Here is a 20087-nt window from a genome sequence, read left to right on the forward strand (position 1 = left end):
TGTGAGACATCTGCTCCCCCTTTTGCCTTCTGCCATGAGTAAAAGCCCCCTGAGGCCTCCCCAGAAACAGATACCAGATCTAGGCTTCCTGTACACCCTGCAGAACCGTGAGCCAATTAAACCTCTTTTCTTTATAAATTATCCAGTCTCAGGTATCTCTTTATAGCCATGCAAGTATGGCCTAATACAGTCCAGTAAAACTTAAACAACACACCTGGTTGTGTCAAAGATTAAGACTGCAACCTCTTTGTTGCAGCTATCTTCAAAGTAGCCTCTATGAAGCAAAGAAGTAAATTAGCCTTGGGAATTACGCTCAAGAAAGAATATGGACATGTGGAACTGATGAAACAAATAGATTAGAAGCCCACTAATATATATTATTTTAAAACTTGTATTAAGAAATTATGGACTTGGTATAAAAAGTCTTTTACTTTTCAGCTTTGCATCAAATATTGGACCTGCAAACATTGTCTGGTAGGAAGTGGGCCGGAACACATTTCGAGTCATTATCCTCTTTAGATATTGCCACATAGAATAATAGACAATAAAAAATTGCCAGAAAGACCAGGGTCTACTTTACACTTCACACTTCTTAACTGTGTAGTGGACATGTTACTTAACCTATCCGTAACTCAGTTTACTTGCCTGAAAAATACTGTTAAAAATAGAATTTATTTCATAGGGTTTACGTGAACTGACTCATATGAAATACCTAGGCCTTAGCACAGAGTAGGCATTCACTGAAAGTTAGCTATTCTAAATTAACTAAAGATCACATCTGAAAAAAATCATATATAATCTTTAACAAATACTTCTTATGGATTTATAGTAATTTGGGGTTCATCTCACTGGGACTCAAAATTTCAGGCTGAAATTTTTATAGGTTCAGACAGTAAATGTCTAACATAAAATGAAATCAATGATAAAAGTGGTATTTAAGTAATCTTACGTATTTTATAGCAGTCTTCTGAAATATGCTTATAGAAAGCAAAAAAAGCTGTATCACATGTAAAATAAAACATTTAAATCATACAAATGTAGCAAAAGCTTCTTTTGAGCAATAAAATACATATAATTAGTATGGCAGTTGTAGGCCATATAAGACTCATAATTACTGTACAAAATATTTTAAGGCAGTTTTAGAGACTAGGATGTTAAATTTCATTTCATCATTCAAGAGTACATTTTTTCTTAAATTTCTTTCTCAATTATTAAGCATTATTATATGCAGCTGTGCTAATTCAATACAAAGTTACTCCAACAACTGGAAAGATAAGGAAATTTCATGGTCTGTACCATTGATAGTTCACTGAAAGAAATTATAGAGCCCCTAGATTTAAACATTTGCCTTTAAGATATTTTAAAAGCAGTTTTATTGATATATAATAAAATCAAAAAGCATTATGGGTGTTCCAATATTGCAGAATCACACAACATATTTACAGAGAGATAACAGAACAAATAGGAATTATCTAAGGCCCTTTAGACCCTTTACAAATAATTCTTATATTTTTTTGGCTAATAAACTTTTTTGAAAATCTTATGAAAATTTTGAACCTTCTCTCTCTTTTTTTTTTTTCCAAATCCTTTGTAGTCTTGGTTGAATGTGTCTTCTGGAGTCCATGTGCTAGAATTTTGATCCCCAATGCAACCATATTGGGAGGTGGGGCCTAATGAGAGGTAATTAGGCCATGAGGACAGAGGGAATGGATTAATGCCATTATCATGGGAGTGGTTAGGTATCCCGGGTGTGGGTTTGTTATAAAAGGGTGAGTTTGGCTATGGGATGACATGCTTATTTGGCCATGGGATGACACAGCAAAAAGTTCCTCACCAGGTGCCAGCACCTTGATCTTGGACTTCCTAGCCTCCAGAACTGTGGGGAAATAAACTTCTGTTCTTTAAAAGTTACCCAGTCTCAGGTATTTCATTTTAGCAGTACAAAACAGACTAAAGCAGTTAGTGTGCACACAGATCTGCAGTGTTACATAATAGTTCACTGAGTTCTGGGCCCCTGAATCTCATTTATAAGATGTATAAAACTTAGTTTGAAAATCCCTATTTAATAGCACATTCCTATCCAGCTTTTACAGATTGATATTTAGTTAATAGCACCAGTATAGTGATACCAATATTTATAATCAGCTTCTAGTTTAATTAATCTGTGCCCATGCTATACCACTTATTAAATATTTAAAACTTCACCCTTAACTAAACACTTGTGTTATTTTTTAATATTTCAACATTACATACTACAATCCCATGTAAAATGTGTGATTATCCTAAAATTTGGAGCAAATTTTTTTGTCATCAACATCATTTCTATAATATGTCAAGACCACATTCTTTACTCCAAGTTTCTAAAGTTATTTTTTTCTAAGACCTCACCTGGAATTCCCAGGTTTCCATATATTTTATTACATAATGTTATAAAGTAAATGAGAACTTTTTTCAAAATACTTGTATTACAAACTTTATTTTTAATATCATAAGGAAAATAAAAGTTCAAAAGACTTATTAAAGATCAAGGACAAAGTACTTAATGTGATAATATTAAATATTAAGCTTTAGAAAATTTTAGGGAAGACATCAAAATTTATAATGCATAATGTACAAATGTGGGATATAATGTGGACCAAAATACTTTTACACGTTATGATTTTTAAAACAAGATTTAGAAAAGAGCTAATGAAATAGATCAACCTGAACGAGCCGTGGGGTGCCCAGACATTTGGTCAAACATTATGTAAGGTGTGTGTTTAACATCTGGAAACTCAGCTGACTTTTTGTAAAGAAGCCCAATCTTGCTCAGTAGCCAGGCTCAGAGAGGAACCCTCACTCTTCTTCCCTCCACCTCTCATGCTTCATACTTTCCTAAGGTGTAGACAGCCAACTGCTTAATCTTGAACCTGGAAAGTACATTTAATCTTATCTTCTTCCTTGAGCAGAAAGTTCTGCAGATAGATTTAAAAAACTGATTTTTAAAATTTTATCCATTTTAATATTTAGCAGTCATCACTGTCAGGAACTTCCTCTCCATAACTGGCCTTCAACTCTCAGCTGACACCTAAAGGCATTTCACAATCTTTCTTTTGATTAGAGGACTTATTGGAGGGCTTCGATTAGATTGATCAGTGAGAAAAGTAACTGGACTGTAAATTACTGGTCACTGCTGAGGGCCATTCTGGTCAATGTGGGTATCTCAAATGGTCTTATCTGATGATAGGAGTGCATGAAAAGTATTTTCATAAACATTCATTCTTTTTAAAAGGAATAATTATTTTGCTGCATCCTTAAACTTAAGATGATTAGTTATATTTAAAAACATATTATTTCATACAAGTTATCACACAATACACAGTACCTTGTATTCCACAAGGAGCAGGCCAAATTATTAACCAAGCCTCTGCAGAGTTAGTTAATCCAACTAACTTTGGATTAAAAGTTAGTTGGGGAGACAGCGTCTGTGGACATTAGATGATAACTAACATCATCAAACAAATGTAGCATAGATAAATGAGTAATGTAGGGAAAAGGCAATCAATATGTGTTGGCAAGGTGTATGAGAAATGCACAAATTTCAATTTTGAAATGTAGAAGTATGTTTCTCTAAGTCTGGCAGATTTCCATATGTCCATTCTAGACATATACTGGGCTGACAACTAATTTATGTTCTGTGGTCTTAAAGATATTATTCTTTTGTAAACATAGTATCAAATATAGTTAAATGTCGGTATGTAAGTTTGTAAAAAAATTTAATTAAATATAAAAAGAGGCTAAAATAAATTGACTTCTATTTATTTGTCCAAAATATTTGCAGGACCAAAAAATACTGAATAAAATAATCAAATAGAATAATTTCAAGGATAAGAAAAACATAACAAACAAATAAGCAACACTTAAAAGCAAATTCTACCAGCATTAAACATTTCAAACTAAATTATTTATGCCTTACTTCTTCATGGAAAAATTCATTTTACTTATGTTTTCTTTCTTTTTGAAATGGCAAAATGACATAGAAGCTCCTGGACTTTCTGTAAGTTCAACATAGAATAAAGATCCTATCTATGAAAGAAAAGAAATGCTTCAATTTAAAAATAATTCCTTTTGAACATTCTCATTTGTGGACCATTCTATGTTGCACTGATGAATAACTAGAGTATATTTATATAATAACTCTTGTTCATGAGGTATAATAAGGTCTTAAATTATTAAATAGTAACAATGTGAACTTAAAATGAATGAGACAGGCTACAAAATAGATACATCTTTGAGATTTAACATCTGTTAAATTCATTTTGCATCCTTTATGTATTTTTCACCAGCCCAAAGATAAATTCATTAAGGCAATTGAACAATCTGGAGTGAGCAACTCACAGACCGATTTTGACTAGAATTTTCACGACATAATGTATGTTTGTTTTACAGGTTCTTCTGCAATACAGACCTCTCATATGGTCGTATATGCGACATTTACACCTCTTTATTTGTTTGAAAACAAGATCTTTTCATTAGAGAAGATGGTAAGCATTCAAGCTTAGGAAACAGTATTATTTATTTTGTGTGTGTGGGTGCACGTGTGTGTGTGATTACTTGCTGTGGTAGAAGGCACATGAAAATTTAATTAAAATTCTATCTGTGGATGTCAGTTTCCTTATCTTCAAAATTAGATAGTCGACCTAAGGCATCTGACACATCCAAAATTATCTTAGATGATTGCAATAGCTCTGGCTAATTATAAAAAAGGAAAAGAAAAAATATATAGTCACTTTTAATTTTTATAGATCCTCTGTTATAATCAAAAAGAAAGATACAGGATTTATGTATTTCAGTGAAAATCATAGAAATTATTCCCAGGTAATAATTAATGACCTTCCCATAAATAGGCCACATACGTTTTCTTAAAATAAGATGATATTAGTGAATTCACCCTCAGGCTGGAGAGATACTGCTATGACCTTTCTTGTATCACAAAATAATACAAAATAAATGCTAATTGTTTTCTTATACATTTAACAAATTGTAGAAAATTTAGAAAATGTAGTGAAAGGAAATACAATTAAAATATTTATAGTATAAATGGTAAGGCATAGGTCCTATTAACATTTTGGCATATATACTCTGATTTTTCTTCTATATTCTGTGTTTGTATGTGTATACCTTTTTTACTGGAATCACACTTTATGTTACATTTGAAAACCATCTTTTCACTTAACAAGATATTGTTAACATTTTTTTCATGATGTTAAATTTTAATCAATATGTTTAGTGCTTGCATAGTATTTATGCATTTTCATAATTTTTAAGCTATCTATTGTTCTTGGACAGAAAAACAACTTTTCTCCTTCCCTTGTGATGGTGAAGTCCATCAAGTTATTAACAATTTATTTAAACAAATGCCCTACTGCTTTTGGGGTTTTTGAATCCCAATTCTGTTTGGGAACTCTAGACATCTAACGCTTTGTTACTAGGATTTCATAGTCTGGAGTCACTACATTAAAGTATACAACTGCATGATGCAGCAATATGATTACATATAAATGTTCATTTAGTTAGCTAGAAAGAGCTATGTTTTAAAACTTGAATGGAAATTAGCTTGAAACATAAATAATCCAATTGAATGATTATTATACTTTACTATGTGCATTACATTTGTCTTTTAGATTATGCCTGGGGGGCACGTTGCTAACATTTTTCCCCTTCTCTTTCTTCCCATTCTTTCTTCTCCACTTTTTTAGATAAAAATAATTCCTTCCACAAAAATTTTACTATATAACAGTGTTCATAAGAGGATTATGTGCCATCCTGAATATGGCAGTTTCACTATTTTTAATCCAAAGTTAGAAAACATTAGCCATGGTTAAATAGCAGAAACAGCAATTTGGACTGAATCTAAAAACCAGAAACATTCAACAATCTAAATGTACTTCTAAAGCCTCTCCCAAGTCAAGCCTCTTGCTAAGATTAGGGCTGGCCTTCTCACGCCTGCCTTTCTTTTAACCTCTTTGCATGCCTACTGGCCTACGTGCTGTCTCAGATATGCTAGCGAGTAAATGCTCTAACTCACTGGACTGCTGAAGAATACCAGCAATGCCCCATCAATGATAGAATGAATAAAGAAAATATGGTACATATGCACCACGGAATACTACGCAGCCATAAAAAGGAATGAGATCATGTCCTTTGCAGGGACATGAATGAAGCCGGAAGCCATTATCCTCAGCAAACTAACACAAGAACAGAAAATCAAACACCACGTGTTCTCACTCATAATTGGGACTTGAACACTGAGAACACATGGACACAGAGAGGGGAACAACACACAACAGGGCCTGTTGTGGGATGGGGTTTAGGGGAGGGAACTTAGAGAATGGGTCAATAGGTGCAGCAAACCACCATGGCACACATAGACCTATGTAACAAGCCTGCACATTCTGTACATGTATCCTGTTTGTTTCTTTTTAGAAGAAATAAAGAAAATAAAAAAGAATACCAGCAATGCTTTATAGAGTGCCATAGTCTTATGTCTGAGAAGTATTCAAACCCCCTTTAAAACCACAAAGTGTAAGCACAGGATAAAAGCATTACAAAAAGAATGGGGTACAAAATAATCCTTTTGAACCTTTGGTGTGCTACTGAGAAACTAAAATTTAAATACTGTTCATTTTTAAGTTAAAAAACTAAGACTAAAGACTAAAAACTCACATCTGTTTATTCATTGGTTAATTCAACAGATTTTATGAATTATCTATGATATACTATTATATGCTAAACAATATGCTATCTTCTGAAGATACAATGATAAGCAAGATTGACAAGGTTCTCTCCACAAAGCTTAGAGTCTAATGAGGAAGGCAGACAACTGAGTGAACTGCAAATAATACAATTAGAACAGAAGGCATACAAGGTGCCTGCCACGTAGTAGGTGTAGGTGAATTAATATTTGTTGGAGGAGTAACCAAGTGAACATATGGTTAAATGAATGAAAAAAAAAAGAATGAAAGACATAACAGAAACATGTCATCCTTTCTAATGGGTAGCCAGGGAAGTCCTCCCTAAGGGAGAACTGTTTAAGCTGAGATCTTAGAGAAGTTAGGCAAGTAAATGGGATAAAGTGTGTTCAAAGCAGAGGAAATCTTACGTTGGAAAGTTTGGAGATGAAGAAGATTCCACTGGGTTCAAGGAACTACTAGATATTGACATTATAAGGGGAGAAGACTTAAAGGCAGCTTGAGGCATGCCTGAGAGTCAAGGCATAAAGATTATTATAAATCCTCCCTTTGGGGAAGTTTAAGGCTTAAGGTGCCCAGAGGTTCTGGAATTAGCCCAGTGTCTGGAACAGTAAGTGACTTCCAAAGCTGTAATGAACTGACTAGTGTGTCACCATCTTCCTGTCTTGCCTGCTGATTCTTTTAGGTTAGCATCCTGTGAGGGTGATCTGGTTTCCCTGGTAAATATCAGAATATAATGGAGATACAATGTCTTAAGAATATACCTATAGGAAACAATTTCTGTCTTAATGAAATTTTGTTAAATGGAGTACATTGCTAAAAGTTACAGCCTCAAAGACAGTAAGATCAGCAGGTAAAATAAAGCCAAGAACTTACATTTATTTAAAGAAGTGGTAAAAAAGAAAAATACACGAAAATCAAGAACAAAACTCGGGAAGGAGCAAGATGTTACAAATTACATTATCCAACTTCTTTCTCCTCTTGGGTATTCTAATGGTTTTAGTTTTATGTAGATCTGAGAGTTTTAATAAAGCCTCTTTCACCTGCCCAAATCCAACTCTTGCATCTGTTAGAATGTTTGAAATGAGCTGAAGTAAAAAGAGTGAAAGGGGCCGGGCGCGGTGGCTCACGCCTGTAATCCCAGCACTTTGGGAGGCCGAGGCGGGCGGATCACGAGGTCAGGAGATCGAGACCATCCTGGCTAACACGGTGAAACCCCGTCTCTACTAAAAATACAAAAAATTAGCCGGGCGCGGTGGCGGGCGCCTGTAGTCCCAGCTACTCGGGAGGCTGAGGCAGGAGAATGGCGTGAACCCGGGAGGCGGAGCTTGCAGTGAGCCAAGATCGCGCCACTGCACTCCAGCCCGGGCGACAGAGCGAGACTCCGTCTCAAAAAAAAAAAAAAAAAAAAAAAAAAAGAGTGAAAGGGTCTTAGGAAAGGAAACTTCTAATTTAAGTCTTATACATGAATTATGCAGCATATGTATATTGAGTGCCTAGGAAAAACTCAGTGTTTCAGGCACTATTGTAAATCTCCCTCATCCCCTAATTGTAATCCAAGGAACTTTGAAATCCTTGAACAAACTTTCTCAGCATCAAACTATAACTATTATTAATAGCATTACTTTACATGAATCAGAAGTATTGCTTAGTACATTGAAAATAAAATGAAGTATGTAGAATTGCTGTATTTAAATTTCTTGTGCCAAAATCATGTTAGTACTTTGGCAGATTATTCAAATTATAAATAGGTGCTAATACTGGAATTTGTTATTTGGACCAGTCCTTTACATTTCCAAATGCTTTAAATCATTTTATTTTCTAATGCTCTACGGTTTAAAAAAAAAGTGTTTTTAGACTAAAATTTGTTGCAATGGCAGGAAGAAATTAACATATGTAGACCAAAAATTATGACTAGTAAAGTATCTGGAACTTATTCAACTTTTAAATACCACTTTGAGTTTGACTTCTATTTTGGATATTATTCAAATGTAACTTTTACAGTAATTCACCTTTTATAACTACTATACCAAGGCATTTTCTTTCCATTGAAAGAATTAGTTTCAGGTGGTGGCTTGACTCATGGAAACTTAAAACTCGACAGGGTTCAAGTTATAGAAAAAGGTTTAGATCTTAGAACATCTATGAAAAAGTTTTTTAAGGCACTCTAAGACATAATTCCAGAGTTTTCTGAAATTTTTTAGTTAAGTTGCTAAAATATACCAAAGGGATAAAAAGAAAATGACAGTTTCCTCCATTTCTTAATTTGGTGACTTAACAACTATTGCATCACTGTTGTCTGTATTTTGAATATTTACAATATTTTAAGCCACTGCTGGACTCACTAGTGCACTGATTAACTCCTTAAAATTATTATCCTGATCTTGGGAAGGACTCTACTATCTCACAGGTCTCCTACCTCGGGGCAGATTGAGCTCTACAGCAGAGTCGTGAGAGCAAGGCAGTTTCCAGTTGAAGTAATAATTTGGAATAGGCTGATAAGTGGGTTTCGGGTTCTAATTTAAGTGTCTGTTTTGTAAATTTGCAATCTGCATTGTGGCTATTGCATAGAAATCATTGAGACAACATAACTAGGAAGAAAAATAGTTATTGACAAAATCGGTCAAAATTGATTTTAGTGTTGTTAATATTTCAATCTATTTTACTTTAAATGTTAAAGTAAGCTGTGAACATCAGAATTTGGCTATAGTGTATATCACTTTAACATTCATATACTTTTTTATTTCCTTTGGCATTGTTCAGCCGTAAATCAGTAACGTAAGTTCTACTTAGCTGTTATTCTGAATTATTCCAAAGCAGACTGGCTTCAGGAGATCTAACATTAGAATATGAGAAGTATCTGCCTGGGCAACTCCTTGATTGTAATCATGTGTAATCATGGGGATCTTATGTGGAGGAACACATTGTTAGGGGAAGAGGGGTGAAGTGTAGACAAGACAGCCACTTACCACTGAACACACTCAAGAAAGGAGCATTTAAAAACATTATGTAGTAATGGCTAGTTTTTTTAAATTTACACATTAAGCACTAGTGTTAAAGCATTAACCTGTAAAAATAATGGCTGATTAATTTTGGACTAACTGGTGTGCTAAGATTTTGTGCAATCTCATTCATCCTTAAGCTTTTAGAACTGAAAAGTGTATTCTAGTTCCAATCTCTCATTTTGTAAATAAAGAAACAGGGCTCCAGAAAATTTAAAAGATGGAAAGAAATACAAATGATAATAATGCTTATATTAAGAGAGGTAGAGATATTGGGTGATTTTTTTTCTTACTACCACCATATTGCTCTGTTGGTGATAGTATTTTTACATTGGAAAAAGCATTGTTTTGAATGAAGGAGAATGCTTTTCAATTTACTTTCCATCTTCTAGGCAGATTCTGCTGAGAAACTTAGAGAATATGGGCTTTCCCACACCTGTAGCCATCCTGTGCTAGTGACTAGAAGTAGGTCTTGTCCTCTGGTAGCACCACCAAAACCACCTCCTGTACCTCCCTGGAAACTCATTCGTCAAAAAAAGGAAACCGTTATAACAGATGAAGCTCAAGGTATGTATCACATCATCTTCAAATCCTTCTAATTAATGTATGAAGGTCTAACAGTTTCATTTGCGGTGAAAGATGTATGTCAAGGTAAATCACCCAACATTGCTTCTAAAGCCTATGTTTAATTTTTTTTTTTTTTTTTTTTGAGACGGAGTCTCGCTCTGCGGCCCAGGCTGGAGTGCAGGGGCACGATCTTGGCTCACTGCAAGCTCCGCCTCCTGGGTTCACACCATTCTCCTGCCTCAGCCTCCTGAGTAGCTGGAAGCCTATGTTTAATTTTATGCCAAAATTTTATGTCTTTAAAGGATTAATTCTTCACATCTCAGAAGCTAAGAAGTTTGGTTAATGTCTGACTTGACCACATATATGAAGCTCATTCTTTTGAGTTATGGCGTTGTTATGATTAGTGTGATAGAAAAGTCGTTTGTAGCAAAGTGCATCTGCTTTTAGGGTTACAAAAACGTCCCGGTTTTTTGTGTGTGTTTGTTTGTTTTCTCCTTCCTTCCTTCTTCCTCCCTCCATCCCTCTCTCCGTCCCTCCTTCCTTCCTTGTCTCCTTCCCTCCCTTCCTTCTATCTTCTCCTTTATTGTTTCTTGAACGGAAGACCAGCATCTGTTTGACACTTGAAAGGAAAACAAAATCCTTTATTTTAAAATGTTATATTTTGGTTAAATTTGCAGAGCTTCTTAAAACAGTTATTCGTTCAGGGCATTGAGGAATAGTTGAATGAAAGGAAGAATAGTGAACATGTAGGTAATTTCTGATTTTGCTACTGATTGCTGTGTACAGTCAAAGAAAATTTATGTATCCCATGTCCTAGTCTCTTTTTTTTCCTAATAATCACCCCTAATGTTTAATTTCATTGGTCACCATGGTAATGCAAGTGCTGTGTCCTTTATTCATTGAGAATTTCTTTCTTCTGGATCAGCCTCAGACTCCTTTAGGAATATCCACAACGCCTCTCCTGACCTGCTGCTTTCTTTTTACCTCATGATCATTACTTTGCTACAGTTTTTGTTCTTCCACTGCCGTATTCATATGTTAGTTCACATTTCCTCCTTGTATCCTAAGCAATTGTGTTACAGAGGTTAACTAAGGGAACATTTTTTTTAGTAAAAGACTTTTATAGAAACTCATTCCTGTACTTGAAATAGCAGCAAATACCAAGTAATAATTCTATAAGACATTGCTAACTTTCTCCCTTGAGACTTGTTTCACATAATCTGGAAAGAAAAGAGTAGACAAAAGAAATTGAATACCGTAAAGATCTATAAACTCTTTCAATAAAAGCTTTATGTATGGTTTTACATTCCTATTTCACACTATTGAAATTTGCTGAGTAAATAGTTAATCTATCCAGCACTGTATTAAATGTTAAATTCTGTATGCAATCCTGAAAGATTTTTTTAAATGTACATCATACTTTCTAACTGCTACTTTTTAGAGTTAATAGTAAAGAAGCCTGAACGTTTCCTTGAGATTTCAAGTCCATTTTTGAATTATAGAATGAGTCCATTTACAATTCCAACAGAAACGTAAGTATTAACATTCTTCCTCACAAATGTGTCTTGTTAGTAAATACTTTGTGATGTGTCTGGCTAAAGATAACACCAAATGGGAGCATTTTGAAGAATAGTAATTTTAAAATAAGCCCAAATACATGTAAAAACTTTAAAAGGACATTTTCTTGACCTTTTATAGCTTGTAGTTACCTTAATCCACTTAATTAACAAATAGTTTTTACTACTTTCTTGTGTGTGTTATGAGCTGAATGTTTATATGCCCACCAAATTCATAGGTTAAAGTTCTGACCTGCCAGTGTGGCTGCATTTGGAGGTAAAGCCTCTAAGCAAGCAATTAAGGTGAAATGAGTGATAAGGCGGGAGTACTGATCTGAGAGGATTAGTGACCTTCTGAGGAGAGACACCAGAGAGTTCTCTCTCTCTCTGTCTCTTTCTCTCTCTCCAGGCACACACACAGTGGAAAGGCTACGTGAGCACACAGAGAAGGCAGCTCTTGGCAGGCAGGAAGAAGAGTCTTCATAAGAAACAAACCCTGCTGGCACCCATCCTGACTGGTCTCAGACTTCCAGTCTCCAGAAATGTGAGAAAATAGATTTCTCCTATGGTAGCCACCTAGCCTGTGGTATTTTGTTACGGCAGCCCGAGCAAACAAATACGGACTTTGGTACAGAGAAGTAGGGTGCAGCTGTAAAAAATATCTGAAAGTGTGGAAGTGGTTTCCACATCTTCCTTGTTCTCTTTCAAATAGGCTTTCTCATTTTTCCCAATATGGATAGGCTGAGAATTGTCCAAATCTATTTCTTTTTTCTAGCATTTTACTATAAGGAGTCAAGAGAAGCCACGCCACACTTTCAACGCTTTGCTTAGAAATTTCCTCAATCCAATATTTAATTTCACTGCTCACAAGTTCTACCTTCCGCAAAACACTGGAACACAGAAAATCAGCCAAAGTCTTTGCCAAACAAGGGTGGCTTTTCCTCCATGGCCCAATAACATGTTCCTCATTTCCATTTGAGACCTCATCAAAATGGCCTTTACTATCCATATTTCTACCAGAATTTAGTTCACAGACACGTATATATTTTCTAAGAAGATTGAGGCTTTCTCTACAGCTCTCTTCTTTCCTTTTTGGGCCCTTTCCAGAATCATCTTTAAAGGTCTGTTCATGGCAATGTAGGCTTTCTTTAGCATGTACCTCCAAACTCTTCCAGCCTTTATTACCCAGTTCCAAAGCTGCTTCCACATTTTAGGTAGTTACCATAGCAGCAATCCCACTTGTTAGCATTCATGTTCTGTCTTAGCCTGTTTGGGCTGCTATAACAAAATACCATAGACTTGCGGCTTGTAAATAACAAAAAAATTTATCTCTCATACTTCTAGAGGCTGGGAAGTCCAAGAACTGCATGCCAGCAGAGTCAATTTCTGGCAAGGGTCTGCTTCCTCATGCATGGCATCTTACCACTGTGTACTCACCTAGTGGAAGGGGTGAATGAGCTCTCTGGGGTACCTTTTACAAGGACACTAATGCCATGCATGCAGGTTGAGTCACCTCCCAAAGGCCTCACCTCTTAATACCATTATTTCAGGGTTTAGGATCTCAACATATAAATTTGATGGCAGAAGTGTATACACACCTTCAGACCATAACACCTTCCTTCCCCTTCATCTAGCAAGTAGTGTGTTCTGTTGATGTGTTTGTAAATTCATCCAGTTCTTCCCCTAAAATGAATAATATATAAAGCTCCTAAAATAATACATTGCAGCTTTTTTTGCTCCCTATCTACATGAAAAATCTTCAAATATTTGACAACAATTATATATGCACCACTCCATTCTCTTATTATTAGGTTTCTAGATGTGTAAAAAAATACTGTGTAAGTTATTTTCCGGTCCCACTGGACATTTCAGTTACAAAAGCCAGTGGAATTTCTATTCTTATTAAAGTTACTATGAATTAGCCTTCTGTCACTTGGACACAAGCAGTCCTAACTGATACTGCAATATAATAGAAATGCAATGCAATGTTATCAACAGTGTCATTAATTTAGTCAAAATTTGGGCTAAATTAACCACTTGTAATATACACATTATTAATATATTAAATAATGTCTTTCCTTCTTAAGTAGAGCATACTCAAAGCCTTCCTTGCTTCCTGGATGAATCATACTTAGCATTATTACTATACTGTCTTCTAACAGCGGGACCTCAAGGACTTTGAGGAACAATGACCCTAACATTCAATGACCTGAGACTACTGGCTTTTCCAGGGCTTTATTTCAGTGATTGGCTTAATTGTAGTTTTGATTTTGCTTTCATAGTACTAATGATGTCTTTATCAGTTCTTAATATTGTCTGCTTCCAGTAGCCTTCCCTTCTCCAAATTTGTTTCTAATTTTCTGGGTGTAATGAGTAACATCACCAAATTTTTAGAATTAGTTAACGTTGGCTTGTATATACTTATAATAAAGACATTAACAGTTAGCATATGGGCTTTGTATCTACACTGTAACAATTGGATATTTAACATAGTAACTTGGAAATCATAGGTATTAAGTAAATCATAGGTATTAAGTAAATATTAATTGAATTGATTAAAATATTAAAATATTTTGAAGCACCTAAGTTATCCAGTATTTAAAATTATGTTCTTTCCTGTATGGTAGGCACTAGGCACATGGGGCTATGTAAAATTTTTTAAGTTAATTAATATTATATAAAATTAAAAATTAATTTCCTTAGTTGCATTAGCAACATTTTAAGTTCTCAGTAGTCAAATGTTCTAAGTGAACATTTTCATTATTGCATAAGTTTCTTCTAAATATTAAAAGGAATGAACAAGTGACCTGTCCATAATTGTAGCATTTTACTATAACAGTATTATATTATTTTTAGTTTTTATTATTTTAACCCATATTACTATTCATAGATTAAAATGAAAAGCTCATTCATTCATATAATGCAACATAACTAAGTGGCATTTTCTTTGCCCTATTGAGAAGACCAGTTGAATGTAATTGTCCTAATATGATAGTTAAAGCATTTCAACCTTTTAAATCAATTTTATTTAATAAGTAAAAATGTATGCTTTCATGACAAATATACTAAAATTTGTGTCATTGCAGTGATTATACAAAAGCAATATTTCTTAAGTTCCCTTTTATAGTAAGAAATACTTTTTTTTTTTTTCCCAAGATGGAGTCTGCTCTGCTGCCCAGGCTAGAGTGCAGTGGAGCAATCTTGGCTCACTGCAACCTCTGCCTTCCGGGTTCAAGTGATTCTCCTGCATCAGCCTCCCAAGTAGCTGGGATTGCAGGTGTGTGCCACCACACCCGGCTAATTTTTGTATTTTTTGTAGAGATGGGGTTTCACCATGTTGGCCAGGCTGGTCTCTATCTCCTGACCTCAGGTGATCCACCCGCCTTGGCCTCCCAAAGTGCTGGGATTACAGGTGTGAGCCACAGTGCCCAGCCAGAAATACTTATTTTAAGATAAATTTTGAATTGGTTGAAATAAGGCCTACTTCAAATGTTCTTTAGCATCATAAAACTTCAAAAAATAAATTAAATGAGCCCCCTTATTCCAAGGATATTTAAATAAAATATTGAGGGGACACAGAGGATTAACTAGAAAGGGCACTGTTTTTGTGAGGAAAAATTTGTTAATTAATCAATGAAAACTCTGACTGTAAAAATAAAGTGATATGAAAATATTATATGTAAAACAAAGATACTATTGAAAAATGCCCTCACTTTTCTCTTTCACATTGTTTGTTTTACTGCTTTGGTGAGATGTCAAAGCTGCTCAAATTATGTTCCTAAAAGGAGTAGACAATGTAAGAGTGCAAGCTGGTGAGAGATTAAAGGTGGTGATAAGAAACTGGGATATTGCCTGGAGACAGAAGAGAGCCAGAGAGGCTTGGTGTATTTCATATTTAGAAGTACTCTAATTTTTTTTCTTGTTTCTAGTAATTATGCTGATGGGAAAATCTGTCTGGCTTTACAGATTTGGCTACTGTTTTAGAACAACAAAAAAGCATCTTACCTACTTTAATCATTAGCACTGATGAATATTTTCGGTTATTACCAGCTAATTAAATTACAAGATTAAATGATTGTCATAGAAATGTGGAAAACTGGGTGTGTCACTCTTAGGGAAAAAAAAGACTAACTAATACAACAGCAAAGACAATGAAGAACAATGAAGAGAAAGGGGGAAGGAGGAGGAAGAGGAACCCAAATTCACTAATATTTGAACATCACAATAGGGATAGAAAGAAAGACTGTAAAGCTGGGTCTGAAGTTTTTATTGAATCAGAAGTGACCATGAACTTCACAAATAGCAATAACTGGTGTATTGGATGATATGAGTGCAGGGTATGATGGTTGCCATTAAAATTGTGGTAATTTTTAATGCAGCAATAGGTGGCTAATACATGGTTATACACATATATCAAAGACTAGCAAATTTACACTTTGAATTTGTGCAGTTAATTGTACTTCAATTATCCTTCAATAGAGTGGTGAAAATTTAAAAAAGAAAGTATGTAAAGTGGTTTAAAAAATAAAATAGAAATTCTAGAAGCAAGGAGTATAATGACTAAGACCCAGAACTCAATAGATGTGCTTAAGAACACATTAGATACAGACTAAAGGAGAATAAGCAAAGTTGAAAATAGATTAGAAGATAATATCCAGACTAAAGCATGGAGACAAAAAAAATGGGAAAAAAAAGTACAGTTAAGACCTATGAGACACGTTGAACATGACCAACGTACTTGCCAGTGGTTCTCAGAAGTAGGAGATAAAGAGATTTGGAAATAATTAAAAACTCAAATCTTAATGGCCAAAAGAATCCCTAAAGGGAAAAGTTTAAGTCAAGACTCAGGAAGTCCTAAAAAGACTAAGTAATATAAATACAAAGAAAACTGCAGCTAGACACATCATAGTAAAGCCAAAGACAAATATAATGCAATAATATAATGCAATAAAAGTGAAATAAAGACTGCTATACAAAGCAATATGGACGAATCTCACATACACTCACAAAATTTAGTCCAAAGAAGTCTGGTACACAAATTACGTGGTTAGTTTTCAGCTATCCTATTAATATATAGTAAGAAAAGAATTTTAAAAAGCAATTTTAAAAAGCAATATATGGTGTTGGAAGTAACCAATGTGGTTATCTGTGGTGAGGAGAGTTGGCCATGATTGTGACATGCTTCTGGCAGGGTTTGTGGATTGCTAGTAATATGAAAAATGCTTGATCTGAATAATGGTGATATGACTGTGTTTACTTTGTGATATTTCAGCAAGTGTACATTCATTGTTTAAGAACATTTAAACATGTATTTTAAGCTTCAATAAAACTTTATTAAAATCATTGAATGGTCTATACCATCGGTCACACATATAATGGCCATTAAATATGGCTTTAGCCTTCTCTTGGATAGACTATAATCTATGATAGGAATATAAGCTGATAAGAGAAAAGCAGTCAAAATTTAGATCTGTACCGTGTTCATTGTGCTTTCCTACTTTTAGATACTCTTTACATCACAGGCAGTTAATTTACACTTTTATTTATTCTATTTAAGTTTATAATACTAAAGATATTCTTCAAATATTTTACCTTTAAGGTTTTGTCAGTTCTATGTATCGACAACTGAACATTGAAAAGTGGGTAGAGAGGGAGCACTGCACAGCACTACTAGACAAATATTGGCAGTTGGCAATGTCAAGCCATGCGGGACAGCTTTATAACCAGAAAAAAAACATTTCCTGCTACTTTCGTTTTAAAATTTTGCTATTGTTGCAAATTAATAAATCTAGTTTTTTTCTCAAACTTTTGGGGTTTTGTTTTGTTTTGTTTTTTGAGATGGGGTCTTGCTCTGTTACCCGGCTGGTCTCAAACTTCTGAGTTTGAGGCAAGTGGTGCCTCTTGCCTCAGTCTCTTGAGTAGTTGGGACTACAGGCATGTTCCACCATGCCCAGCATAAAATTTGTGTTATAATTTCTAATGAATCAATGTAATAAACCTGATCACATTTGTGATCAGGTTTCAACGTCCGAATTTTGGAGGAACACAAACATTTAGTCACACACAGAGTTTTTCTAAACTTAACATAAAAATGTTAATGCTTCATGATTTCTGATTAATATCATGCTTAAGCTACCCATTGTTTTAGTCAGGGTTCTCCAGAGAGACTGAATTAATGCGGAATATAGACATCAACATAGATATAGATAAAGATACAAATATAGATATATGACAGGAGGTTCATCAAAGGAATTGGCTCATTGGTTATGGAAGCTGAGAAGACTCAAGATAGGCTGTCTGCAAGCTGGGGAACCAGGGAGGTCAGTAGCACGTGGTTCAGTCCAAATCTAAAGGCCTCAGAACCCAGGAAGCTGATGGTGTAACTCTCAGTCTGAAGACAAAGGTAACGAGAATCCAGGGAGTTGTTGGTGCAAGTCCCAGAGTCCGAAGGGCAGAAACCCTGGACTTTTGATGTCTAAGGGCGGGAGAAGAAGGGCATCCCAGCTCCTGGAGAGAAAGTGAATTCACCTTTCCTCTGTCATTTTCTTCTGCCCAGGCCTCCAGGTAATTTGATGACACCCATCTACATTGAGGGTGGATCTTCTCTCAATCCACCGACTCACACGCCAATCACCTCTGGAAGCACTCTCACAGACACACCCAGAAATAATGTTTTACTGGTCATCTAGGCAGCCCTCAAGCCAGCCAAGATGGCACCTAAAATTCACCACCACACTCTCTAAGATGATGATTTTACTATTCAAAATAATTTTTGTTTATCTCTCAGCTAGTTGAGTTTGCATATCAGAGATTTTGTGGGTTGTAAGAAATAGAACTGCAGACCTCAAGGACAAATTTTCTTACAATTTGAATAGTCATAGCCAGCCTTTTAGAATCTCTATGCCAATAGGGACCCCAAATGGATTAGTTTCATAACCTAAATTCCCTGAGTTACTTACTTTTTATCTTCTTTCAGCTGTATTACTTGATTAAAGTACATGAAATTCTAATACCCAGATACAGGTGGCTTCATCACCTGATTGGATTCGACTAATCTATTCACTGCTTGAATCTGTTATTAGTTCATTTACATATTCATCTCTGACAGAGCCAAATCAGAGATATGTGGATGGCATTTCATCCTACGTGATAGACATGCCCCTTGTCCTGCTTTGCTGTCGCAGGTCAACATAAGAGCAAGCCTGTTTTTTAGTGAGCCTTTGAAAGTGACTGCTATCACAACTTTCTGTCTTAGGAACATTGTCTTTGTAGCAAAACTCCAGGTTTACCCATTCTTGGCTCCTGGCCATGTCTGGTAGAATTGGAGACTCAACCAAGTTTGTGCTACCCTCTAGTGGCAGTTTTGTGTAAATCAGAGACGTTTAGTTACAAGTGAATTTTTACAGAACACTAACTGGAAAAAATATCCAAGTTGATGAAGTCTATATACATGGAATTTATCTTTAAAACACACTTACTTAAAAAATACATATACTACAAAAGTGTCTTTACGTACCTATAAAATTCTAGCGATGGCAAGGGCAATTTGGAGTCATATCAGCCAATTACTTGAAAGGAAGACTGTATGCTCGGGTAGCTGGTATGAATGTCACAGTTATAAACTTAAGTGCTCAAGACTCATAATTAAATTTCTGACTCCTAGTTCTGTTTCACTGATACATCACTCTGATACTTAATTAAATCAATTCCACATATCAAATTTCTGTTTTGATCATCAAAATCCAAAGATGACCACCAAAGCTTTGAAACAAATAGTGTTCTAGAATTTTTACATCAATTTGTTGACTAATATACAATATTTTTAGTAGCACAGAAAGATATTCAATGTTTTAACATGAGGTAAAAATCATTACTGGTAGTAAAAGAATGAGAATGACAAATAGAACACAATCAGAACTTTCTATTGTTGACAAAAATGCAGTTATTTATTAATAACTTTAAACAGAAGATCAAAATAACAGAAGTTTGGGGTTTTGTTTTCCTTTTAGGCATTTTGTGCGCTCCTTAATTAAGAAAGGACTACCTCCAGGATCTGATTTACCTTCCGTCAGTGAAACTGATGAAACTGCAACACATAGCCAGACAGACTTGAGTCAAATAACAAAAGCTACATCTCAGGTGACTATGTTACTCTTACTGTTGGCCCAACTCTTAATGAGACAAGATTTTTTTCCTTACATTGTGAAACATACTATACATACAAAAGAATG

The 20087-nt window shown here is 34.9% G+C and overlaps 1 protein-coding gene across 1 annotated transcript in view; it reads left to right on the forward strand.

The window, feature by feature from the left end:
* The window catches only part of ADGB (androglobin), a 218191-nt gene that overhangs the window by 82287 nt on the left and 115817 nt on the right, over positions 1 to 20087 (forward strand). The window contains exons 10-13 of the mRNA XM_054686389.2: positions 4429 to 4523; positions 10126 to 10300; positions 11742 to 11832; positions 19866 to 19995. Coding sequence (XP_054542364.1) covers positions 4429 to 4523; positions 10126 to 10300; positions 11742 to 11832; positions 19866 to 19995 — 491 coding nt within the window. The remainder of the gene's footprint in view (positions 1 to 4428; positions 4524 to 10125; positions 10301 to 11741; positions 11833 to 19865; positions 19996 to 20087) is intronic.

Source organism: Pan troglodytes, chromosome 5 (assembly GCF_028858775.2).
Source record: "Pan troglodytes isolate AG18354 chromosome 5, NHGRI_mPanTro3-v2.0_pri, whole genome shotgun sequence".
Taxonomy (NCBI): Eukaryota; Metazoa; Chordata; class Mammalia; order Primates; family Hominidae; genus Pan; species Pan troglodytes.